Source organism: Protopterus annectens, chromosome 13.part0 (assembly GCF_019279795.1).
Source record: "Protopterus annectens isolate FY-2018-M chromosome 13.part0, PAN1.0, whole genome shotgun sequence".
NCBI classification, from domain to species: domain Eukaryota; kingdom Metazoa; phylum Chordata; order Ceratodontiformes; family Protopteridae; genus Protopterus; species Protopterus annectens.
The window spans coordinates 888,714,256-888,742,122 of NC_056747.1; the positions used below are offsets into that span (position 1 = coordinate 888,714,256).

At 40.3% G+C, this 27,867-nt stretch overlaps 2 protein-coding genes across 3 annotated transcripts in view; one reads left to right on the forward strand and one right to left on the reverse strand.

The window, feature by feature from the left end:
• Positions 1-27,867, reverse strand: part of NF1 (neurofibromin 1) — a 5,218,972-nt gene that overhangs the window by 1,546,942 nt on the left and 3,644,163 nt on the right. The gene's annotated exons all lie outside the window — the stretch shown is intronic.
• On the forward strand, positions 5,177-8,896 carry OMG (oligodendrocyte myelin glycoprotein). 2 transcript variants are annotated; one of them, XM_044054638.1, is made up of 2 exons: positions 5,177-5,283; positions 6,904-8,896. In XM_044054638.1, the coding sequence occupies exons 1-2, from the start codon at positions 5,279-5,281 to the stop codon at positions 8,372-8,374; spliced, it is 1,476 nt and encodes a 491-aa protein (XP_043910573.1). In that variant the 5' UTR covers positions 5,177-5,278; the 3' UTR covers positions 8,375-8,896. The 2 variants fall into 2 exon arrangements, with proteins under 2 accessions (XP_043910573.1, XP_043910574.1); XM_044054639.1 differs by lacking the exon at positions 5,177-5,283 and adding an exon at positions 5,292-5,871.

Genomic DNA, 27,867 nt, shown 5'->3' on the forward strand with positions numbered 1-27,867 from the left:
ATGAAAAAAATGTACACAAACATAACAGCAAATCACATTTATGTACGCCCTCAAGGACTTAGCACAGATCCTCACATTGGGGTTCTCAGAAATTATACACTAACAGACTGATGGGATATGTCAAAAAGTGGGCAACCACCCCTTTCCCACCCCCACCCCCCCAGCAGACTATACAAAGATCTGAGACCTGGCCATCAGTATAATGCCATACTTCCAGGCAGTATACATGTCAGGCAGGCATTTGTCCTATCAGACTACCTGACCAAAAAACGGATGGTTCAGTATAAATGCAAGTGAAAGCCTGGGGATGGTTCTTTAACATAACAAGAAACTGGGGGATACCCTTTCACAGCCAGGGAGAAATCATTAACCCCCCTTGCTTTGGTACAGAGGCATAAGCAATCAATGCCTTCTTCATAACCTGGAAATCAAACACTGGACTATGCCTGCCCATCATGTCTGCTACTCTCTAAAGTTCTAAAGAAAGGCCAGGTAGACCCTGTTCTTATAACCCTTTCTGGCCAAAGGTAGGTATGTTTTTCCTCAGATGTTCCAAGTTTGCAAGGTATGGTCTATTAGTCCCATGCAAAAGGGTGAACCCTTTTCACCTAAGAGGTGGATATATTAATATATCCCACCCTGGGGTGTCTCAATTCAACAACATGAAGTGTTTCAGGCTGATGCTTCAGAGGTATTGCCCCAAAAAGTGTTTCATTGTTCAAGAGGACAAGAAACATAACATAAAAATGCATTTGGATAAGTGAATTCTTTTTGTTTTTGTCTGCTGTAACAGCCAAAGGGGAAGACCGTAGTTCACCCAGCACTTACATAACTCTTCAACAGCTCTCAGAACTGTTTTCTAGAGGTTTAGTTTTTTTCTTCTATCAAAGTGTACCCATCTGCCATTTCAGACTTTTGCTTAGACCACTCAATCTTGTCAAACCACTCTGAAAGCATTCCTTATGGGGTGTCTTCTACCTCAGAACCTTGAGGAGATACACTTCTACTTGAGATTTGAAACTTCTTATAGAAAAGCTGAACCTGCCATTTTGAACTATGAAGTTCAGTCAGTCTGAAATTCCTCTCCTGGAAGACACTTTTCCTAGTAGCCCTCACTTCAGCTAGAAGATTTTCTGAGCTCCAGACTTCAATGTGCAAAAAAATGTTACACAATTTTCTCCCAGGAGGAAAAGGGTCTCTTCTCAGGGCCAAACATCCTTCACAAATGAAGTAATATCAAAACTTACTCTTTATCAGTCCCTTCAGTTCACAGTGCAGCCAAGAAATAAATGGGAAGCTAGTCTGCATTTCATGGGTGTACAAAGGCAGCTTAGTCAAGACACTAACACAAACAGGCTATCAGCAGCTATTCACTTTCTTCATGTCAGGGAAACAAGATAGGCCAGTAGCCACTTGGACCTGCATTCACACATTAAATCTAGGAACAGAGCAAGCTTAGCAGTAATAGTACTGCTTAGTGCTGAAAGGAATGCTGTAGCCTCCTCCCTGCGTCCATGGTCGGACCCTTACAGATTACTTGTTATTCTACCATAATACGAAACAATAACTGTCTAGAAAGAAGCACCCCACTTTAAAATACTCGTCTCTCTCTCTCTTTGTACTTTGGGAAACAGACATCTGTTGGTAGCACTCCAGAAACAAAACTGAGATAAAAAGATGTTGAGAATTACAGTATACTCTTCTTTACAGCAGTACTGTAATGTATGTTCCCATGTCAATCCTAATGAATACATCCTTGGCTGAAGACACTCTCCCATCAATATGGGAAAGAAATGTTTCACATCCCTTCACAACATAGGTTCATCAGTTGAACCTTCTTATTGGATGCCAATAGCTATACTATCACCCTCTTCTAAAGTACTAGGAAATGTATACACAAACAACTATCTACTAGAAAAACAACTTCTCCTCCTAAACAAACAGTTTTAGACCACATCATAGCACTACTACTGAACTTCACTACAGCTGTAAACACACAGAAATGAAGGTAACCTAGTTTCAGCACTTTTCTTAGAGCTTTCCTAAGTTTTTGATACTGTACCCCATCTGAAAATTCTTCAAAAACCCCTTCATAGGCCTAGCTAAACCCTTCCTACATTGGTTCAATAGTTATCTTTCAAACAGAGCACAAGATGTAAAATGGCTAAGTGACTTCTCCTCTTTCCTACCAATAAACATAGGAGTTACACAAGGTCAGTTCCAGGCCCCCTACTTTTTAACCTCTTCATTAATAACCCCACATATAGCTGCTAAACATGCTACTGACGTCCAACATGCAGATGATTCCACATTGATCGGCTCTGTTAAAACGATGGCAAAACTAAAATACCTCAAAGAATCCTATCAAGTCACAGTTAAGTAACTAATGACTCCTAAGTAAACCCTTCCTCCCCCTAAAAAAAAAAAAACACAACCTAATACTCTTTACTCCTGAACAACACAAAAGGTGTCTTTTATCTGAACCTCCAACAACAACAAATACAAGATAACCCAGGTAAAACTACTAGGCATCATAGATGAGCAGCTAAAACTATTAAGTTCACATATCACAAGTTATCTATATATCCATCTATATAAAATATAAACTTGGGTCCCTATACAGATCTAAAGCATATCTCACCGACATAGCCAGAAAACATACAACCACTACTTTCTTACTGCCTTCTCTCCGATATGCCACACCTATATTTTTTTGCACTAACCTTCAAGTCACATTGTTAAACTGGAACAATGTTATAATAAAAGAGAAAAATATGCCACCAGCCTACACTTCACATGATTCTATGATCTGGCTATCAAAAAGCTAAACTTGTCAGAATTCCAGCACTACTTAACACACACCCAACTCAAAAAGGTACACAGACTTCTCCATAAGCCCAAAAACTGCCCATCCCTAAACATCATTCTAGCATACCTGCCAGATAGGGCTTTACATTCTAGAAACAAACTGCTTCTCACCAACACCTAATGTACAGCAAACAGTGCAGGAAACTCCTTGTATTCAACTGCTGTCAGTGCTTGGAACCACATCCCACTAACACTGAAAATAATCTATGAGCCAAGTTGTTTATATATATATATATATATATATATATATATATATATATATATATATATATATATATATCTATATATAAACTCATCTTTCTCATCTGACGGACAAATGCCAATGCTTCTGCATACCCACAGGCTATCTCTGTAACCTTCATCTAGTTTTTACTACAGACTGGTCTCACCACTACTCTATGTATATAGCGCACATCTCATCCAACCTACTCCCAACTCCAGATGCTCTTCACCATTCACTCTCTCCCACTGTCACTTTCATTCTTGAATAGTTCTTCCTAAACTCCACTCACTGCTCCCATCCACTCAACTCTATTCCTGCATACTATTCCTACTTGCTGTCTTTCTATCTACACTCCTACTGCTAATCTCGATCACATTCACTCCGCCTCCCCACCCTCCTTTCTGCTTACAATCCTGTTACTATCCTTCCTAATGCACATAAATAATAGCTACCCTCCAACCCAGTAATATACTTGCCAAGATTCTATAGTCAATCAACAAGGTACTTTATACCTTTAATACACAGGATTCTCTTACAATGTTGCACATTTCCTTTCCTCCAATCTATTCTCTCTTTTTCAATGAATCCCATTAGAATACATCAAGTAAAACCGTAACACCTCTTCATCTTGCTCTCTTTCTTTCTCTAAAGACTGGGGGTTTAAATACTAACCAACAAAATGACTCTAAAAGACTGTCAGCACTTTTTTTTTAACCAAAAACACACAGTATACTCTGTATGCTAAAGTAAGAATCTACACTACAACTGACTTACACTTATATGGTCAACTGGTACACAAGATGTATATAACCATATAGTGAACCTTGGCTCTAGATGAATGTCACTGTTGAAGTAACGCCCTGACTCCATGTGCAAAAGTGGGGAAAAAGGGGGTTTGGATGGATGGAGATGTAATATGCTTTCTAAGCATACAGACACTGCTTACATTTTATGTACTTTGCAAATTTATGCAGACTGTAAAATATCACATAGACTAAATTCCTGTATACTGACTGTACACTTACCATTCTATAAGTAATTTTGATATTTTTTGTAAAATATCCGAAGTGCCTTTCTCCTTGGGCCTCCACTAAAAATGGATTTAGCTAAACCCATGTCAGACTTTCCCAGTAAACAAAGGCAACATAAATTAAATAAATACTGGTTGATGCCTTGGGCATGTGAAGTGCCCTGCAAATGGGAATGGAACATTAGTATGGGTTCAGAATTCTGCTTGGAAGAGACATCCATCTTAAGGAGAAATACCATAATGACAAATATGACTGCAGCAATAAGTCCTCTGTTCGAAACCTACCATTAAGGGTAAAGCTCACCATAAAAATATATTCAACTGTGTTTTAACTAGTCCATTCAGTTACTAATTTTCCTAGAAATGTAAATCCAGGGAAGCTGTTGAATACAATAATTGCTCACAGACCTCTGAAGTACATACAACCTTTCGAGGATGGTTCCAATATGCAGATACAACACTTTTCAAATGACTTGGTGGTGGACTGGTGCTGGGGAAAAAAACTAAAAGCAAACTCTGTTTGGCTTAAAAAACATGTTTCATACAGTATTTTACTCTATGGACCAGTGGCTGAGTCATCTTAAACTGCTTAAGCATAAGATGTGGAAGAGGCAGTCATCACAATATTCAGAAACTGTGGGAAAACACAGCCATAACTTCCTTCACTCAAAGTAATGAAAACTTAGGCACTTCTATGATCTGAATAAAAGGTCTGGACAAGCCATACAACAAGACAAGTAGGAAATTATAAAGCTATTCTGAACTAAGTGCATGCAGTCGCTCCTTTCCTGGACAGATTTGTCACAAATGAGGTGATATCATCTGACCCACATTAATTTTTAGAATAAATTCAACTAAGAAAGAGAAAGGGAATGCAATTCCCTTTCTTAACTGTAAAACAAAATGTCCTTTAAATCAAATCTACTGAGTAAGAAAAATCATAAAAAACATTCCAGCAAGTAAAAGTCATTGTGTACGTCAATATTAAAACCACACTGGGCAAGGTTTCGGGATATGTAGACACTCCCTAGTTAAGAGATAATAAATAGCTTTTTCTTCTCAAGTCAGTCTCCTGTTCCTCTAAGCAGAAAGCATTACTGCCAGACTCAAGCTGTTCTTTTCTTTGTACGTCCATGATTAATTACAGCAACAATTAAATGCAGTAAGTATACATTTGTACACACTATAACGGAAGCAATCTAACTATTTCTCAATGAGAAGCTGTTTTATGCAAAAATGTTTTCAACAGCCACTTTAATTACTACCAGTAAAGGAAGGTCCATTTGCATTTTGCAAAATGATTTCAATATGCTTGAAAGGACAGTGGTTTTTCTTTTCTAGATATTCATCTACCCCTTACCAGCACAAATGCTATTAAAGGTGTCACAAAATGTGGATGCATATTCCAAGATACTGAACCTGTCCCATTCTGAAAAAGCTATGCATGTTTTGCAGCTTTCTCCTCAAGCACCTGCTATGTTTTTCTGTGCTGAATCTTTGTCGAGTCTGGGATCTTAACTATGCATTTTTGACTCTGCAATGGCAGCATTTATGCAGTCTTCAGATTCCTTTTACTGCTGATCCATTGGCTGCAGAGCCCCCAACAGCAGGAGCAAATGCAGATAAAGGTAGCACACTGCACAGCAATGAACTGTAGTAACTTTACTACTCAGAACGACGACAAAGGATGAGGCATACACACAAAACTCTATTTTAAAAAGCAACTTAAGGATTATGGAAAAAGATTAAGGTAAGAAACCTCTTTTTTTTTTTTTGCTTAAGTAAGCCAGGCGAATATTCAATGTCTTTTGTGAAAGCTAATTCTTAAAACAATTTAACTCCGCACATTTAAAAGAAGAATGCTACCTATGCCAGAAAACAAAATTCAACTAGGTCTACGTGGATTTCTCTCAGAAAAACAAGTCTGTGATAAACACAAGGAATAGCACAATAATAAATATATAACCAAATATCTGAACCTGGGGAAGCAAGTTAAATGCTTCTGAAAATATTACACAGCACACAAGGTAGTGCGCAATGATTTTAACAACACAGTACTTTATTTTACTACCATTAGAAGTACCTAGAAAATAATCTGCTTTAACGTTAAGTGATGTCTAAATTTTCTGCATTTATGATGTGAAAGAAATGAAAACTTCAAAGCACATTTAACCTGATATCACATGATCACCATTCCTGATAGTATACAGGACTGTTTAGGTACATACAGGATTCAGTAAAAGATTTCAAGCATTAAAAGGACTCTTCTTATTAGTACCTCTCCAGATAATGTTTTCTTAGCTGATTGCTAACAAATGGAATAATAGGGGTCAGAGAAAAATGTAAAGGGATTTGTTAAATTATTGCAGTTTATATACAATAGCTTTAAATCAAGCATGTATAGCAAGCAAAACAGCCACAATTTTAAAATTAAAGGAGTCTTGCTTTCCCTCTGAAATCTTATTCTGAAGAAAATTTTACCACATTTTGTGAAAGGAGCAATTTTTAACATGTTATTTGTATTACTCTATCAGGTAAGCTCCCCCATCCCCAAAGTATTAGCTCTGAAATGCATGTATTTAATTTTTAATTTATTAACCACAGACATTCAAATAATACTGAGTAATGTGTTCATACAGATTATAGTGGCAGCAGTACAAAAGGCATAAAAGTCTACATTAATGAAAATAAAGATACACCTACATAAACTGTGGTCAACCACAGAATTAGAATTACCTTATAATGCTTAGCCTAAAATTTAATACTATCTTCTTTCCTTTAGGAGAACAATGGAGTATGCATTACAGAAAACAGCAGTCATCCTTTTTGTGTTTTCACTCTCAACACCAACAGCTGTCTGCAACTGCCCCTCAAGCTGTGTCTGCATAGGAGGAAACAGGGTTGTAGACTGCTCACAAAAGAACTTAATCACAATTCCAGCAAGGCTTCAAAATGATATAACTTCACTAAATCTGTCTCACAACCAAATTAAAAACCTGAACAACATGACAACTAACTTCAGTCACTTACGAATACTGGACATTTCTTATAACCTGCTCAGTAGCCTGCCAGAAAACTTACCAAAATCCCTGTGGGAACTGTATGCTGCAAACAACAACATTGAAATTGTCCAAAAAGATGACATAGCTTACCAGTGGAATCTCAAAATACTTGACTTATCCAACAATAACATTCACAGAATTACTCTCATTAACAATACCCTTTCTAGCTTACAGAGCATAAGAATGAATGGTAACAGGTTATGGACTGTTCCAACAAACTTGCCAAACAAATTAATCATGATAGACCTTTCAAACAACAACTTAAACCAAATCCTTCCAAGCAGTCTGGACAGAATGTTGCATCTTGAAAATTTCTACCTGCACAACAACAAGTTCTCTAACATTACTACAGGTGCATTTGACCAACTGCCCAGCCTGATGTTAATAACACTGTACAACAATTCATGGAAATGTAATCACAATGACATCAACTACTTGTTAACTTGGCTAAATAATACAAATGCCTTTATTGCTGGTTGTCCATGTTCTTCAAAGTTATACTGTGGTAATTACAATATTTCAGCAGCTGCAACTTCTACACTTGCAACAGTCACCTATCCTTACACAGCCAGGGAAACAAATGGGCATACACTTCTAACAACAACCCTATCGATACCAGTGACTGCCATCACCAGTCAAGTCACACTTAGTAAATATATTTTGAGTGATACCTCAGCAATGACAGCTAGGACTAGGCAATTTACTATTCATATATCTGGGCCACCAGAAACAAAAACAACTGCAACCAGCAGGAACCAATTAACATTAAAGACAACTACTCATAATGATAAAAAATCAACACATTATGAACTGCATTCAAGTCTAGCTACTGATCTTCTTACCAGCAATTCAAGGAATCCAACGCTGGGAAGCATTATGACATCCACCAAATCAAAAGCTAGCCAAGAAATTCCAGGAACAGAAACGGTGGCAATGCAAAGCACCTCAGCTACAACTTCAAGCTACCAGCCAGAGGTTTCTCAACCACTGACATCCACTCATTCCACCAAGAAAGACAGTACATCTTACAAGACTGAAAGGACAAGTGAAAATGCTGCAACAACTAAAATGCTCACAGATCCAAACACTACTAAAAATATGGCTGCAACAGTATATTCTGTAGCATGCATTTACACAGTTGCTATATCAAATATGCTTCTACTAAGTCTCCTGAAAAAGGTGACCACCTGAATTCTGTCAACTGACTAAAATAAATATGTATTCAAAATTCAGTCTGAGAAAGTGGGACTTTATAGACTTGTTTCTAAAATGAGACAAAATGTTATCGGAAAAGGGTTATCTTTCTGAAAGTATGCTTGGTTCTGTGTGTATATATTTATAGAAGAGTTTAAGATTCTCAAACAGTGCAAGTCTACAATGGCATTTATGCATGGTTTTACACAGTAAGTATTTAAATATTTATTTGCTGCTCTGAATTTTTTAACACAATGTATATAAGCAGAACATTATAACAAATTACTGAAGGTACAGCTTGAAAGGTAAGCCAACATTATCCAAATGCTGAAATTTAATTTATTCTTTAAAAAGTAAACTGCTTACAATACACATTTCTGAAGTGCTAATAAGGTGCAATACTGCATAACATAAAAAAGCTAAAAGAATGCATTGTTTTGTATGTGAATTTGGTATTATATGGAGCTGCATTTCCCAGACCTTACTCTTCATACCAATAAAAGTAAGTTGTCATATTCATTTTCCATCCCTGGAGACTTCATGCAGAATCAAGAAAAGTAGAGGTTTACAAAAATGTGATAACAGTTCAACTCACACACAGGTATTCATCAAAACTAGAACAGCTGCATCAGTCCCTACTGACAACAGCCTTAACTTGCACATTTTTCCTAGAATTCTAGGAGTGGAAGGTGAGTTTTCAAAGATCAGTCGGAAAAAAAAAACATTTTGTATGTTTCTATGCAACCAAAGACTAACTGCTGCCTAAACTAGGTACCAGTCTCTTTGTACCTAGTCTGATGGTACATAGTACAAAAGCCAGTGCTTTACAGGACAGGTTATGCAGCAGGGAAACATTTTCATGGTATAAAAGTCATGTACACAGCCTGTGCCACACTGGTACTTATCTAGAAAAGGTTTCTCTGACTTGCACCCACTGAGCACCTGCCATGGCAGGCTCAAGCTCCTCCACAAATCTGAAATGAATAAAGCAGGTATGGAAGAATTGATAAATGAACAAAAACACTTCAAAAGAAAATATACCTGCCTATGTTATCCAGGGAGGAAGAGGAAATAATTTAATTTAGACAAAGCAGGGAAGGATATGAACATGTTTTAAATGTCAATAATGATTCATCTAACCAGTCAAACTCTGTCATTACTGAAATGCATGACTGGTTAAAAATGGTGCTGGATGATAGACCATTAAATACCCAAATGCTATAAAATAGGACGTTATATTAGTTATTTCCAAATTAAAATACATGTTCAGGGCAAAGGCAGAAGTCTTAGAAAACTTAAGTAAAAAGTGGTAATGATGCAATTTAGAACACAACAGGTGATACAAAGTGAAGCAACACAGCCCCCTAAAATAAATTAAACATGAGAAAGCAGAAGGGTCACTATAGCTGTGTTTGAATTTCTAACCCTGACCTCCGCAAGCTGAGCTGAAGGGGCAGACCTAGTTCACTGCAAGCCCAACCAACATTCACAACAGCTCAATTTCTCCAAATCTTTTGGGTTTTTAATACCTTGACAGGAATGGCTAGGGTTGACAGATGTGAGATTAATGTGTAACTATTTTGGGGTAGAACCTCACGGGGCAGATAGCTAAAAGGTTCACTGAAGGAGTCGGATGGGCCTGTTAACATATCTTGTATATGCAAGATGAAGCCTTAAAACAATACACATCTACACCACCACAAAAGCATATACTGTGACAAGATGACACTGACCGTTTTTGCAGGTGCTAAGTTTAAGAACTATGCTTCTGGAAGTTAAAATGATGAAGGCAGTGTAAAGAGGCTGTTTTATGATGTGCTTTTGCTTCCTGAGACAACAGCAACACACAAGGTTCAAATTACTGACCAATGGCAGTAGGGCAGACTGGGACTTGAGATAAACATCAAAGTCTACAGGTCCAGTTACCCAACATACAGTCTCTAAGAACTGCTGCTTTGAAGCTTTTTTCATCTTAGTGTTTCTTGGGTACTCAGAATTAATTTCTGGCAGCAAAGAACTAGGGACAGTCTGGCAGGTCTGTCCTGAAGGAAACATTTGTGAACTCTCCCAAGAGAATTCCAGCTACTGAATAAATATTATAAATTGGAACATTAAGTGTTGATTACCTCAGTGAGAATCAGTGCAAACTCATATCCCAGAACAGTGGGTGGATACATGAATTTAAACAAATGTGTGTATATCATGGCAGAAAAGTGATTTTAACTACACAGTATCTTAACTTTCACAGCTGAGTCACTTATAACAGTCACACTAGCGTCTCAAGAGAGCTAACCACTTAAGTACAGTGGTAGGAAATGGGAAAAAAATCAGGACTTCAAACAAAACAGCAATGCTAACAATGGTACAGTACTTAGCAATATATAAAATAAATGCAGAACAAATAATCACAGAAACCCAACTCTACTTTGTAATGTATAAACCTGTAATTTTGCAGAGAAAACTCCAGTAATTTACAACAGAGAAATGTAGTGAGAGATTACTGACAGAACATTACCACAATTCACAACAGGTTTATAACAGACCTACTAAAATGAACTACGCTGCAGCTCTACAAAGGTAAAAAGCTTGACGTGTGACACACTAGAAAAGTACAGTTGTGTACACTTACCATAAATGTAGATGTTCAAGTGTATTCACTGTTGAAGTCGTCACATTTGGCTTATCTAACTGCAGGTAGCCCTCAGTTGGCCTGAATACCAGAGTCTTGGGATTTTTGCGTTGGATGCTGTGGCTTCTTCCATGACGTCAGGTCATCAGGGGTATAAAACATGCAGATGACGCCATTACTTTCCCCAGATGTCAGGTGCCCCCAAAATACAAAGCAATTACACGGTATACAACACCCCCATCAAAAAGCAAATACACATGATATAAGGTATGCCAAACAAAAAAGATAGGCAGAAGTAAAGAGAAGTCAGAGGCTGGAGGGATGGTAACCAGGACTGCAACAGTGAATACACTCGAACATCTACATTTATGGTAAGTGTACTATGTTCTTAGTGTTTCACTGTTGCAGTCATCACACTTGGGTTGATTCCCAAAGCTAAGGAAGGGTGGAGGTAGTTAAGAAGCATTAGGGCTGGCAATCAGGCCCTGTAAGACTGTTGTGGCGAATCCAGCTCTGGATATAGAAAAGACAGGCAAGAGGTAATGCTTGGTGAAAGTGTGTACAGAGCTCAAGGTTGCAGCTTCCAGGTTGTCCCTAGTAGGCACTCCCCTGAGGAATGCTGTAGAGGTTGATGTAGCCCTAGTGGAATGTGTTCTGATCCCCTGTGGGGTAGCTTTCCCATGGTGTTTGTAGCAGAAATGGATGCAGTGTGCTATCCATTTAGAAATGGTTTGCTTTGAAATGGCCTTGACCTCTGCCCCTGCAGTAAAGTTGACTAGCAGCTGGTCAGATTTTTCTGAAAGGCTTAGCCCTGTCCAGATAGAACGTGAGCTGCCTGTGCACGTCCAGGGAGTGCAGGATCCTTTCCCCTTTATTCTGAGGATTAGGGAAAAAAGTTGGCAAATGAATGGATTGGTTTAAAGCCACACTAGATACCACCCTTGGCATAAATGATGGGTTAGTCCTGAGGGAAACCCTGTCAGCATGGAAGATAATGAAGGGTTCCACAGCCATAAGGGCCTGCAATTCAGACACTCTTCTTGCTGAAGTGATGGCTAGAAGTAAAGCTCTTTTCCATGAGAGGAATTTTACCTCTGCTGTGGCAGCAGGTTCAAAGGGCGGAAGCATGAGCTTTTCCAATACAAAGTTAAGGTCCCAGGCGGGAGTGGGAGCTCTCCTGGGGGGGGGGGGGGGGTCTTACATTTTTGGCTCCTCTCAGGAACTGTTTGACCACAGGATGAGAGAAAAGGGGTGGCTCAGTATTATAATGAGCTGAGATGGCAGAGGCATGAATCATAATGGAAGAGAAAGATAGGCCTTTGTGGAGCATTTCTGTTAAGTAATCTAGTATATGAGGTAAGCTGGACACACTTGTGTCCATTCCCTGAGACTGTCTCCAGGAGCAGCATCTTTTCCACTTTTCCGAACAGGATGTCCTAGTATTAGACCTCCTTGTCTCAAGGAGTCAAGCCTTGTCTTCAGCTGATATAACCGGTTTTTATAGCTTGTGTGTTGCTTAACTCCAGGTTCCCTTAATTTTGACCTGTTAATAACACCGTGCATTTAAATTGGAACCTGTGCACTGAGAGAGAGCCTTACAAGACTATCTGCAAATATATAGAGCTGAGTATATTTTTCTGTATTATTCTGTATTATAGAGCTAAATTGTTGCTTAGATATCTGTTGTCTTACTGTTCTGCAAATATACAGAGATCAGTATATATTTTTCTGGTTTTATAATTTGCACTGTCATTCCTCACATCTCTGTTGAAACTGTCTTCCCCACCGCCTCTTTTCTTGGTTGTAGTTTAAATTTGGTGGCTTTTGCAGTGCCCGCCCCACTGCAGAGTTGATCTAGGACACTCCCCCAGTCCCATCTCTTTACCGCATTCTACCTAATAAACCCTTTCTGCACTTGCTTTTAGTCCTTTTTAATTTAATTACATTTTTTCAAACTATGTGTGGACTAATATTGCTACATACTCAAGTGTGCCAGCTTGCACTGCATGTGAATTGTTTTTACTACTGTTTTTGCTACTTTTCTGAAAAAAAAATTGTAAGCCTGTTTCCTACCTTTCCTGTAATTAGTGTTCCAGATACAGATTTGCTGTATCCAGGACTGTTTGTAAGCTTCTGAGCCCCCCAAGCCTTTCTATGTTGGAGGGAAGCCTTCTAGCTTATCAGTGGGAGTGGTAAGCATTAGGTAACCTGTCTACCACATAAGGAGTGGTTCTGGCCCAGAATTTGTAGTTATTGGCCGTTTGGGCAGTATTCCATCTCTCTCCTGCATTTGCACTTGTTTCTGTCCTGTTACTCCTGGGCCCATCTCATTTGCTCACTCAAAAAAAAAATTACCTGCTTTTATTGTATTTGTGTTTCTTCCTACTTTATTTTGCTTTTGCGTCATCTTAATAGTACTCAATTGTATTTATTACTGCTTGGTGTAACTCATTCTAAGCCTTTTAGTTTAAGCACTTGGGCTTCAAACCAGTTGTTTTACATTAGGAAGGTTTGTGGCCTGCACTGTGGTGGCAGGACAGATAGGTTACATTCTTCTAAGGTGGGAACTGCTGATTGAGGGCTCAGTGTCTGTTATTCTAAAAGTGTATTAGTTCTGGTTTAAGCACTTGGGCTTCAGGCTAGTTATTTTACATTAAGAAGGTTCGTGGTCTGCACTCTTGTGGGAGGAGAGGCTGGACTCTGCCCTTCTGAGCTGGGAATTTCTGGTTAAAGGCTTATACTGCCTGCATACCTGAACTGTTTCTTACTGAAATTGGTACACCTTGTTTGCTGTAGCACAGACTAGATCCAGGCCTGCTGAATCTAGCTTTGTTTGTATGCTTGTTGTTTGTTTGCTTGTTATTTCCCTGAAACGCTAATTCCACCTAAAAACGCGGCTTTTCAGTGCTTCTGTGGATCCCTAGTGATATCTGCATTGCTTATTGTACTTATTTCCTTGTTTCACTTGAAAAAGTTACTGTTTGTCGTTTTAAGTTACCTGTAACACATTGCATTTAAGTTACCTGGCACTTGCTCACTAAAGCAATTATATAAGTCAGCACTAAAAAATTAAAAGCACTACACCCTCACAAACTCCCCTTGAGTAACTTGTTCCCCATTGGCCCTTTTTTTCAATTATAAAGGAATTCCCAATACTATTCTAGCATGTCCAAAGGTCAGTTGCCAATCTCCTCTCCAGTCCAGCTGGTGAATCTGGGAATCTTGAGGTAATGTTACAACTGCCTCATGTACACAGACAACCCTCTCCTCCTCCCAACAAATTCCAACACATGTGAGAGATGCAACCATATAGCCAAACTGGAGGCTAAGCTCTCCCAACTCAGTACTGGCATAACCAGTCAGGAGGAGAAGGAAACCACACTCACTACAACTCCAGTCTCACATAGACCTACCACGACAGCAAACCAAACACATAAACGCACAAAAACATACTCGGAGGCTCTAAATAAAAATCTTCCTAAGCAGCAGAGACCTCCAAAACAGACACCCAAGCAACCGCTACCCCAAAACAAAACACGTGCAACACATAGCTCACAAAGCCAGTGTGCCGAACAGTCACAGCCCTTAAGGCTAAACAACACACCTGATACACTTGTAATAGGTGACTATCGTCAGGCACACTGACGTCCCGCTCACCAGGCGGAACAAGGAGAAGGTCACGGTGAACTGCCTGTCGGGCGCTAGGATCCGCCACATAACACAAGCACTCAGGTCACTCCAAGGCAAGTACAAATATGACTCGGTCATTGTCCATGCTGGTATGATACCACATAGGTGGTAATCCATTAAGTACAGAAGAAGTAATTAGGGACCTGGGGACCCAAGTTGATAGCAATCTCTCATTTGACAACCATGTGGCCAAAGTGGTTAGAAAAACATTTTATGTAGCTCACCTAATCATGAAGGGATTCACATCTAGATCAGGGGAGGTCATCGTGCCTCTTTACTCATCCCTCATCAGGCCCATAATTGAGTACAATGCCCCTTTTGGGATGCACCTTACCAGACACCTGCAGCAACTGGAAAGACCCCAAAAGTACCTCACCAACAAGATCAAAGGGCTCAAACAGATGCCATATGCTGCTCGGTTAAAGAAACTCCAGCTCTACTCAGTGGCATACCGCCTGCTCAGAGGCGATCTGTGCCTGACGTATAAAGCCATGTCCAACCCGGAATTAATGGACATGCTGCACCTCAGAAAATCCAAATCCCATCGAGCTACGCGCTCGAGAGACTTGAGCCTCAGCACTGAAATAAATAGGACATGCTGGAGGGACAGATTCATAACCCAGAAGCTCCCTTCACTCTGGAATAAAATCCCAGTCCAGGTTAGGCAGAGTCCCTCAATGACTCTCTTCAAGAGGAATCTTGATGAGTGGATGGGAGATCGTAGGTTTACCCTGGGTATCACTTCTGTGTTACTGTTAGAGGCACAGTATACTAACCTCGAACAAGGGCATAGCAAAATTAATTTAAAATGGGTGGCGAAAGCCAAACACACTCTGGCTAGGCTTATAAATGCCCTAGGGCAGATAGCCTAGTATGAACCTATGAACCTATAAGAATGACATCCAGCATCTGCTTACTGAGAGTTGCTGGTGTAGAATTCAGGAGATGAGCCAGGCTGCTAGGTTCAGGGTCTGTAGCTGAGGGTGCAAAATCTGGCCCCCCTGCTGGGACAGGGAAGGGGTCTGAGGCAGGTGCCATGGTGGCACTACTGTCAGACTGCGCAAAAGAGGATACAAGTGCTGGCGTGGCCAGTCTGGTGCAATCAGGATTGTTCTTGGCTTGTCCTGTTTGATAATTAGTAGAACCTTCAAGAGGAGGGGGGGGAAAGGCATAGATTGAGAGGCTTTCCCAGGTAAAGGACTGGGCATCCACTTTCCAAGCTTGGCTGTGAGGAGTTCTGGTGCAATATTTGAACAATTGATAGTTCTGAGGGGAAGCAAAGAGGTCCACCTCTGGTGCCCCCATCTGTTTCTCAAAAGCTTGAATATTTTGGGCTCCAGATTCCACTCGTGTGGGTTCATGAGAATTCTGCTTAAGTCGTCTGCCAATGAATTTAGTTTGCCTGGCAGGAATTGAGCTTGCAGGTGCACTTGGTTGCTCAAGGCTGTGTTCCACAGAGCCGTGGCTACTCTGCTGAGTGGGTAGGAATGGGTTCTCCCCTGCTTGCTTATGTACCACATAACTGTGGTGTTGTCTGTCTTACCAATAGTTGTCCTGGAAGAATGAGGCCTTTGAAGGCTGTCAGAGCATTCTGTACAGCTAATATTTCTTTTTGATTGATATGCAGGTGCATTTGCTTTGGGCTCCATTTGCATTGAATGCATTGCCCTGCCATGTGAGTCCCCCCATGTATAGTCTGATGCGTCTGTTGCTAGGGTTTGGGCGGCAGGAGGTTGAGTGAAAGGGAGTCCCCTAGGGATTGCAGTATTTTTCTTGCAGATATCTGGGTTTTGGTGGCCAGTAGATTGAAGTGGTTTGTCAAATAAATTTGTTTTTCTGGAGTGAGGAATGCCATCTGGGAAGTTGTGTTCAAGCTAGCTCCCAGGAATACAATCTGTTGGCTGGGTACCAGATGTGATTTCTTTTCATTGATGGTGTACCCCAGTGAAGTTCTTTACAAAGGTCAGGTGTTGTAGCAGCAATTCCTGACTGTCCACCTGAATCAGGCAATCGTCCAAGTATGTGTAAATTTGAATCATTCCCTGCCTACAATATGCAATGGCTGGAGCGAGGCATTTTGTGAATACCCTGGGCACAGTAGCTAAGCCAAAGGGAAGTGCAGAGAACTGATAATGTATAGAGCCTGCTCTGAAACGTAGGTATTTCCTGCAAGATTCCCTTATGGGGATGTGCAGATAAGCTTCTTTTAAGTCTAGGGTTGCTAGCAAGGAGTCCTTGGCTAGCATAGGAAGCAGCTGTTGGAGAGTAAGCATTCTGAATTTTGGAACCACCAGAAAGGTGTTGAGACTAGACAGATCGAGGATAGGACGCCAAGAGCTTTCTTTTCTGGGTACCAGAAGCAGTCTGGAATAAAAGCCTTGTCCCCTTTGTTCTGCTGGGATAGGTTGAATAGCCTTGATACTGAGAAGAGAAAGTACTTGCTTTTGGGACTCTGCCCACTGGTTTGGGGGGAGGTCTGACCATCTGCTTGGGGTTGGGAGTGAGTGGAAGTGGAATCTGTATCCCTGGGAAACAATATTTAAGACCAATCTGTCCTGGGTAATGTACTCCCAGTTTTGGCATGCAGGGCAAGTTTCCCTCCTAAAGGTGCAAGTACTTGGGCAAGGCTTGGAAGAGCTAAGGATAAGTCATTGTGAGATTCTACCATAGGATGGCAGCTTACTACTCCCTGTTTTGGATGTGGGTGCACTCCATTGCTTAGATCTGTGCATACCCTGAGACTAGAGTCTTGGTGGTTTGCTGCCCCTGGGTTTGGACTGAGAAGGTCTGTGAGGGACTGGAAAAGTCCAGTTTTTTGAAGGCCAATACCTACTGAATCTAGGTGGCTGTACTTGTAAGAAATCTTTAACAGTTTGCATAGATTTATCTTTTTCCTCCATCCTTTTGAGGACTTCTTCAGCTTTATTGCCGAACAGACTGTCTTGGTTTAATGGTGCATCTAGTAATTTTGCTTTGACATGGTCTGGCAAGTTTTGTTCCTTAAGCCAAGCATGCCTTCTAAGAACAGACCCAGTGACAGCAGCCCTGCAAGATGCTTCTAAGGCATCAAAACCACATTGCAAAGTATGTTCACCAACTTGGTTAGCAGAATGCATTAACTCTTGTAAATCTTTATGTCCTGCACAATCAGGAATCAAAATAATTTTCTGTTTAATTAGTTCCATAATATGTAGCTGATACTTTAATATACGAAAATGGCAATTTAAAGCCCTGATGGCAAGAATAGCAGAAGTGTATACCTTCTTACCCATCTGTCTAAAGCCCTAGAATCCCTGTCTGAAGGGGTAGGAATTTTGGCCATTGTAGCCTTAACCCCTTTAGGGGTTGGGAGGGTGACCTAATGGTTAAGGTGTTTGCCTTACAAACATAAGGTACAGGGTTTGAATCTCAAAGGGGATAATTGGCTAGGCTTAAAATGGCTCACAAGGGCAGTTAGCCTAGCATGAATCTATGAACCTATGAACCTGGGAATTGGTCTCTGGATCCGCAGCAGGATTCTTAAAGAGGAATTTGTGGGAGTCAGGTACTCTATAGTACCTGTCAGGTTTCCTGGGAGCTGGAGGTAAAGTATCAGGGGGTAAGTCTGGATTCCAAGAAGACATCATCTACAATTTCCAGAAGACATCATCTATAATTTCCAGAACAGAAGGGATAGCTAGAGGCCTGTGTTGAGGCAAGTTTAACAATTCCCTGAGTCTCTTTTTGGACTGAGAGTAGCCCTGGCTCTCCCAGCGGAAATGCTCTCTAAGAGTATGCAGGGTTTCACCAAAAGAAAAATCTTCTGGTGGGGAAGCAGAGGCAATCAAATCCTCTGCATCAAAATCCTTATAGGTAGGTAAGGGTATGTCCTGGTAATCAGAAGGGTCAGAGTTATCAGACTCCTGATCAGAAGAATCAGAAGGAAAATCAGTTCTTGGTCTTTTTGAGGGGGAAGGCTGGGCTGACTTCCCCTAATTAAAGTAATAAGGTCTTCAGCCATTCTAAGCATTTGTTTTTGTGGTATGTGAGCCTGAGTGTGTGCTTTGGTCATCGGTTTCCTAGGCATAGTGCGAACTTTAGGCCTGAGAAATTCGTTATTTTTGGTTTGAAACAAAGTCGTCGGTTTAATATGAAAATCAGAAGGCCTGAAAACACCCTCAGAAGCCAGTGCCTGCACAGCGGCTTCGGACCCATCCAAGGTGGAGACATCCGCAGGTTCCATAGTCAGAGAAGAAGCATCTCACGGCATACCGGACTCTGAATGGGTCTCAGTAGAGTCCTGCGAATCTGTAGAAGTGGGTATTAGGGCCTGTAAAAGCTCCTCACTGAATACCGGCGGACTGGTGACTAGCTTAACTGTAGCGTCGTCAGCAGTTTTGGACCTATGCGGTCTGTCTCTGTCTTTGTCATTACGTTTTTTCGGAAGATAGGTAGTCGAATGGCTTATCGAAGCCATTTCAGAATACGGAGATAGAGAGCGAAAGAATTTAGCGACAAAAATAGCCAGACAACGAATAGTTCTGGCGTTGAACAAGGCACAAAACTGACAGCGAGGGACGTCGTGGTCAGGGCCTAAACAGGTAATGCAATAAGAATGAAAATCTCTGAGAGGTATTTGCTTTCCACAGGCAAGACAATTATTATTTTTTTCCGACATAGGTTAGAGCAAGAAAAAAGGATCCCCAACAGGGTACTTATTTTATAGAAGACTTCAGGTCTGAAACACGAAAAACGAAAATTTCAAGAGGCTGCCGACCAGCACTTACGAACTGCTTCTGCTTCGGGCACCGTACAGCAAGAAAGACTGATGTAATGGCATCAGCTGCATGTTTTATACCCCTGACGACCTGACATCATTGAAGAAGCGACAGCATCCGACGCAGAAATCCCAAGACTCTGGTATTCAGGCCGACTGAGGGCTACCTGCAGGCAGATAACCCAAATGTGATGGACTGCAACAGTGAAACACGAAGAACATCTGTATGGTTTTGCAACAGAAGACAGGAGTAGTACAGTTGTGCAGACAACTTACTGTAATCATAGACGTCTGAGTGCTGTCATTGCTGCAATCATATCAGGAAACTCTGCAGACTGTGGCCTGCATCTAGACAGATCTTCAGAAACAAGCACTCTTCCTCTTACGCTGGTCGAGGTCACCTTTATCATGGATATCTATCTCCAAGCAGCTGGTATTAATGTTGATGTATGACAGACCATGACTTCAGGCAGAAACAGATCCTTTTATTAAAATGTAAGCGCTTTCATGCCCACAACACGGCACTTATACACACATGTATATACGTATATACACATTTTTTGGTATGACAGACCATCTTAGGATCTTTCTTGCCCTCTAACTATACAGGTTGGAAATACACAAGAAGAGAACCTTGTGTTCTGTGGAATGCCCAAGCTACTAGGACTGTCCAGAAGAAACCTTAGCCTCCTATGGTACCTGAACAAAAAAAGGGGAAGGGAGCAATAGGACAAACTGACTAACTGCAATGAAGAGAGGGTTGGGGAAACTTGAGTGCAGCAGTGACCATACTAAAACATCTACAATAACTACACTCATTTATTTACTTTTGTTAACAGAGGTAGTGGGGTACTCCAACACAGACCCTTTCAGCCATAATCTGCAGATTACAGTTGAAAGAAAGAATGTAGGAGTCACATAATGTAATAAAGAAAATACAAAATAAGTAGTACAACAACTGAAAGTACACAGTAGTTACATGATATATTGAAGAAAATATAAAAATTAAGAGTTTTAAAATGAAAGCAGTGCAATTAAACAACAAGGTAGAAAAATTTGTGGATATGAACACTAAATAGATTTATAATGTAAAAAAATTGCTTGAGGAAAGTTTAAAGGCAAGTTGGATTATGTATCTGTACATTAGCTGTTGGATGGAAAGTTACTGGTTATGGGGTTAATGCGTGTTACAGAGTTATGTGGGTGGGTGGGAGACTGTTGCTGAAGATGACATACTATTTAAGAAAGAAATGAAGATTAAACGTATTGCAAGCTTGAGTTACATTACAGGTGGTTGACTGAAGCTGGTAACAATGGCTATATATTTTTTTGTAAACACTAATATTGATTTTTTTTCCTGAAATTGCTACAGGTAGATTAGTTGCAGAGTACTTGCAGGGATACAGTCAGGATAGAAAACACAGCCAGTAGATGTGACTGAGCTAGTAAGTCTGGCCAGTAATGAGGCAGCACTGGCTTGACAGCAAACTTGCTAAGGTGTTATTTTTTTTAATGGCCAGTCTGACACTAATGGGAGGAGTGTGTCCAGACACAGATACCTTACTAAAAGGATACAAGGTCTAAACAGCATGTCCTACATGGATTGACTCAAAGTCCTGTCACTACACTCGGTATCCCATAGACTGCTAATAGATGACCTGTTGTATGGCTTATAAAGCATCCTCTGACCCAATACTGATGGATTTACTGCACATCAACAAGCCAAATGGCATCAGAAATACTTGGTCAAGGTATCTAAACCTCTTCTGCAACATCAACAGAAGAGTTCAGAGGGACAAGTGTATTCTGCAAAGGATACCGCCAAGGAACGCCCCATCCACATAAAACAAAGTTCATCTCAGTTCATATTAAAGTGCAACTTAGATCTATGGATGGGAAATGGAAAATTTTCCCCAGGACTGCACCAAATACTACTAATGGACAGAGGCTGCTCCTATATGCTTTACCCCATGCATGGGGTCCCCTCAAATTATCTAAGGTATGATCCCAGTTATTCTCATTAGGAATAATATATAATTATTGACTATGGGATGGAAAAGGCCAATCTATACCAACATGGGATAGGTTATTTTGAGCACAAAAAGGGAAACTGGACAGACTTAAAGTGGACTGTAAGGGCAGCTAGCTTAGTACTTAACTATGAACCTATTAAGTATAGTTGTGTAAGCTGAGCTTACCTTAGATGTTTGAATGATCACTACTGCAACAGTCTTAGTTATATGGGTTACATCCTCCCAAGGTTATAATAGCCAGACAGCTTTCAAACCTTTAGAGCACCTTCCATGTGTCCAAACTTTCAAGCAGTTCAATCTGGGGTGACTAAAAGACAAGTTTTGGAGCAAAGCCCTTCAGAGCTTTCCTGCCAGCAGACAGAGGGAGGCTGAGCCCTGAAAGGACAAGGCTAGGAATAACAAAACACGGTAGGAATGTCCTCTTTCTCCTTTACTTTCTTTATATTTACAGGCACTGGCAAAGAAAAAAACGGACTCAGAAATACAAAGATATAACTGGTATGGTGATTAAGAAAAGTTGGCTTTATTTGTAGACAACATTATTTTATACCTGATAAATCTAAAAAAGGTCATCTCAGTGTTGTGGGACATTTTTTGAGACAGTTTCAAGTCTTTTCGGGATATAAAATTAATGAAGATAAAACAAAGGCTATAACCATAAATTATGCATGCGCAAACAAATTGGTTCAGTGAAACCCATATTTATGGAAGATTATGGGATGAAATATTTAGCAGTATGGATTAAAAAGGCTTAAGTTATGGCAGATAAGGATATGTGGGAGGAGACTAAAGAAAAGATGATACAAAAATTGAGAAACTGGAAATTCTTATTAATGGATATGGATAGTTAAGATACAAGTAGTGAAAAGGTTTTTAGTCCCTTTAGCCCTGTATATGGGTCAGGCATACATTTATTAACCTGAGTAGAAGTTGTGGACAACAATAAAGAACTAAAGGGATTTATCTGGGAGTGAAAGAGGGCAAGAGTTAAGTGGGATAAGTTGATCCTTCCAACAGAACAAGGTGGTTTAGGTTTACCTGATCTGAAGACATATTTTAGAGCTACACAGTTAAGGCTCATATACATAACATAACACAAGTAGAAGGTTATTATTCAAAGTAGAAAGGGATGATGAAGCAAGGGAGAAGTTCAAGAAACAGAGAGAGTGGAATTTTGGATGCAGATCCTTAAGGAGAATTGGAACAACCATTCAAATGAGTAGGGTCAGGAAAGGTAACAGAGTGGGATGAGGTAAAGAAGACATCTGGATTGCAGGCTAGAGACCGCCTTCCCTACCAGAGCTTGATCACAGAGTACAGGCAAACAGATGATGATATGGGGATTTTATGTCAAAGACTTGCTCTGGTAGAGCTTTTAGCTGAATCTAGAACAAAAGCAGCTGTTAAAAGGGATAATTAGTACAGCATATAAAATGCTGCATGGAAACTGTAAGATCCAATCCAATCAAATTAAGTTAGATAAGATTTGGAAGAAAGACTGGAAAAGCAATTTACAAGAAAACAATGGGAAGACATATGGACTGCTCCCAAGTATGCAACCAAGTCCAGAAGGTTTAGGATCTTTGCTTGGAAGTGTTTGCATAGGTATTTTTATATCTCAAGCAGACTTCAAAGACTTTTTCCTCAGGTATACAGAAAATGGTAGTGGTGTGGTGGAGAGGAAAGAGGTAACTGGGAGCATGTGTTTTGGGAGTGTAATGAGTTACCAGATTTTAAAAATTCCCCACAGAATACTCTATCAGAAATACTGCATGAGCAAATGGCTGTAAGTATGGAAATGATTCTTTTGAGCTGGGATAAAGGATTTGAATTACCTAGACACAGTAAGGTCTTATTAAGTTTAAATCTGTTGGCTTCCAAAAAGCAATTACGAGAAAATTGAAATCAAAGTCTACACCTACTGTATTTGAGATGCTGAATATTATAAATGAGATAAAAGAACTGGAAGAGGAATCTTTAGAAAAGGGAAGGAGCAAATTACATAGAAGTAAATGGAAATTGTGGGAACAGTACATGCATAATAATGTTAAGGACAAGGAGTGAGGTTTAAGAGAAAGCAGGAATTCATCAATTTCTTTGTAACGGATTGATGATAGCATCTGTGGTGGCTAGACTGTTTTGGAGCAGGGAGGGAGAAGGGGAGACCTTGCTTTAAGGATATCTGTTGTCTCTACCAAGTGATTTCTGTTCTGACGAATCTCAGTACTGGGATTTGAAAAGATAAAGGGTGTTGCTGCTGGAACCAAAGAGATTTCAGATACCACTGCATCCTTTTCATATGGAGTCTTGCCAGGGATATTATGAGGTATTACCTTGCAGTGACCAAAGTCTGAGTGGAAAACCTTAGAAATAGATCAAATATCTTTTTCCCTATGGAAGACAAGCTCTTTGAACTGAGGTGTCTAGATGACATCCAAGGAACATAATTCTATGTGAGGAAGTCGAGAAACATTTTTGAATGTTCTTTGGAATTCCAACTTGTGCAAAAGATCTCTCACCCAAAAGAGAGAGAGCTTTCTGACATTTTGAAAAAAGGCTATGCAAAGATAAGCAAGTCATATAAATATGGAAAACTTGGATACCGTGTAGCCTGGAATGAGCTAAAAGTAGAACTGAACACTTGGTGCAGTGGATAGTTCAAAGGGTAAGGCAGAGAAGTTATGTGATCCAGATACACAAAACCTTAAGAAATGCCAGAAGACTGTATAAATAGGAATGTGACAAGCAGCTTTTAAGTCTAGTGTTACCATGAAACTTGAAAAAGGAAGAAGAGTCAACAGGTTCTGAAGTTGCATCATTTTGAATTTGGGCACCATCACAAACAAGTTTAAGAAAGAAAGAAAGATCCAGAACTGGTCTCCAAGTATTTTCTTTCTTTGAGACTACGGCCATCCTTAAATAAAACCCCATCCCGACCTGGGAAGGAGAAACTGGTTCTATCACTCTTTGGGCCAGCAAGTGATGAAGAATAGGTGGAAACAAGAGAGTCTGTTCTGCATGATGAAGAATGCCCCCCCCCCCCAGAAAAGGAGGAATTTCCTCCCACTGCTATCTGTAACCCTATGAACGATTTTTAGAACCCATATCTCTGAAACAATTTGTTGCTGAAAAGAAAAATGGAGATTCAGACTTTCTGGAAGAGAAAAAGGACCAGGGTTGTGAGTGGGTCACACGGTCTCTTAAATAGTTATTCAGACTTGCTGCAGTGTCCTTGGTTTTGGGAGATTTGAGACTTCATTTTGGAACCTCCTTGCCACTTCTTAAATGTCTGTTTAACTGAATTCTGTTGAGACTGTTTATTCTTCTTTTTTGTGTGTGCCAAAACTGGATGAGGAGAAAGAAAATCACTTGGACAATTTTGAAAAGGAGGGCTGAAAAATCTTAGAAAATCCCTGGATCAGATTGTCCCTTTCATCATACTTTTTGATTACCTCTACAGCAGAGGGGTCAAACACTAAATCTCTGTCCAAGAGAGAGAATTTAAAATCTCATTTTAACATCTGGGTGGTGCTGAGAATGCAGCCAAGCAAACCTCCTTAAAATCAGTGGCCACAGCCCTAGAAGTATCAAGAGTCATACATACACTGCAAACAGTGAGTAGAGACCTGTGCAATTGAAGAAACAATAATTTAAAGCACATTTTTTCTTCACAAGAATAAACTGTGCAATAAACATTCCTCATACGTTCACAATATGTCAGAATAAACTTCAACATAGGGGACTGGCAATTTGCAATTCGGAAATTTAATGCTACAGAAGTGCACATTTTTCCCATACCTATCAATAGTTTTCCCATCCGTATTAGAAAGAGTAGGATTGGAATTAACCAAGGTACTTACCAGAAGAGTCAACTAGGACTATAGCTGCTGGGTCAAGTTTGGGAATAGTGTATAAAAATTTAAAAGACTGAGGAACTTTATATATCTTATCTGCCTTTTATTAACAGCTGGATGACTATCAGGAAAACTGCAGGCAGCAAGACACACATCCTCTAAAGCAGACATGACAGGAGGAATAGGTGGAGGTTCTGGAAAAACCTTCTGTAATAACTCACAATATTTTCTGAGGGACTGAGAAACTTCAGTGTTCTGGCACAGAAAACACTGGGACATTCTATAAATAGTCACAGAGAAACCCTCATAGGGAGAATCAGAAAGTGAAAATTCTCCCAAGTCTGTAACAAAAATCTGAGGACAAAACACACTGAATCTGTCCCTGCATCCTCCTATTCAGATTTAGAACCTTGAATATCTTCAGGAAAGGAGGCATTCCTCTTTCTTTTACCAGAAACTACTCTACAAGAAGGATCAATAGCCTGAATCAAACACTGAGCCAGTACCAGTAAACTACTTCTATCCAAAGCAATTTGAAGAGAAGTAGATACATGCTTGGCTTTCTGTTTCTTTTTGATAGGAAAAATGGGGCCAACTGTGTCACTAATGGTAGCCGCTGTTTCCCCATGGATGGGCACAACATTCTGATACAGGGAAACCCAGGACCAACACAAGAGTAAAGCTTTCCCTTGTCCACTGAAGGGACCACAACAGCCACAAAGGACATTGGCAGCCCCTGGTCCATAGTAGCTGCAGGTGCTAAACCAGAGAGATCTGGGGTAAAAGATGAATGGTCTGAAGTACAACAAATGGCCACAGCAGAGTCATCCACCTGCAGCTGAGGCAAACCGATAGTCTGCTGTGGTGGCAAAGGCTGTTTGCTAAAATTTTTCTTTTTGTGGCTGGAAGAAGGACAGACTATGGAAATGAGAACCTGTTCCATGGTCAAGCTAAAAATTGTGCCTTTATCCTTGGATAAACAAGCATCTATGCCACCAAAACTACCAGTCCACAAAAGTGACTTTTTTTTAACAGAAAAAAAAAATACACTATAAAAAAGAAGTTATGTACTCACCATAACGTTCCAAGTTTGCAGTCCATCTCGCCCTTCATTCTTGCATATGGGTTCGGAGCTGATCCTTGGCTCCGACTCGGCCTATTACAAAGCTCAAAGTCTCATAGTTGTCTCGTGGCTAGGTAGGTATCCCATAGTGCACTAGTACAATCCCCAGATCTTGTTTGCTGCTAAACTACAGAAAGACAGAACTAAGGTTACCCAGAAAGAACAACAATAATGAAAGGTCTCCACTCTACCAAGGTAAGACTATCCTGTCTCCAGATCCTTCCAGGATGGGGATAGGTAGGTGGGTTCGTAAGAATGAAGGGTGAGATGGACTACAAACATGGAATGTTATGGTGAGTAAATAACTTCTTTATGTTCTGTAGTCCCATCTCACCTTCATTCTTACATATGGGACAGCGTCCCTAGCACCTTATTCTTGGGTGGCTCATGAGAAAATACTCCTTAGTACCATGGAACCAAAGGAGGCTCTACCCCTTGAGGTCAGGTCCAATTTGTAATGAGTAATAAAGGTATGAGGGGTAGCCCAAGTTACTGCTGCACAGATACTGTCAATTGGAACTCTGGCTTGGAAGGCAGCGAATGTAGACTGGGATCGTGTAGAATGAGCCTTAATCTTGAACGGTAGTTTTTTTCCCCCACTGGAGGAGTAAATGAAGGAAATACAGCTCGAAATCAAATTAGACAGGGTCACCTTAGAGACTGGCAGACCTATTCTAGATTCAGAAAAGGATACGAACAATTGGTCTGACTTTCTGAGTTCCTTAGTTCTGGGAAGGTAGAACCGTACCTGCCTGTGAACATCCAGTTGATGAAATGTGTATTTTGCTGCATTAGAATGATTAGGGAAAAACACAGGTAATTCTATGGTTTAGTTCAAATTAGTGTGAGAGCAAACTTTATGGATAAAGGAAGGATTTGTACAAAGGGAAACTGTCTTTGTGGAAAATAAAATAAGGAGGCTTAATAGACAGTGCTTGTAACTCTGATACTCGTCTAGCTGATGTGATGGCTACTAGGAACATGGTCTTCCAAGACAGAAACTTCAACAGATACGAATGTGAGGGTTCAAAGGGCGGTGAAGTTAGTTTGGGCAGAACAAAGTTTAGATCCCAGGGAGATACCGGTTCCTGAAAGGGAGGTCTCAGCAAAGTACTGCCTTTAAGGAAGGTTTTACACAATCTGTGGGACATCAGGTTAGATTCATGTTGTCCCAAATGAAAATTAGATATCACTGCCAATTGGACCCTAATTGTGGCAGCAGCAGATCCCTGATGGAAAAGTTCAGACAAAAATTCTAAAACCATATGGATGGATGCAGTGTAAGGACCTACATTCCTTTCTTTAGCCCAGATAGAAAACCTTCTCCATTTGCTAGTATACAACTTCCTAGTGGAAGGTTTATGCGAAGACGAAAGGATGTGGGTCACAGCAGGTGAAAAATCAT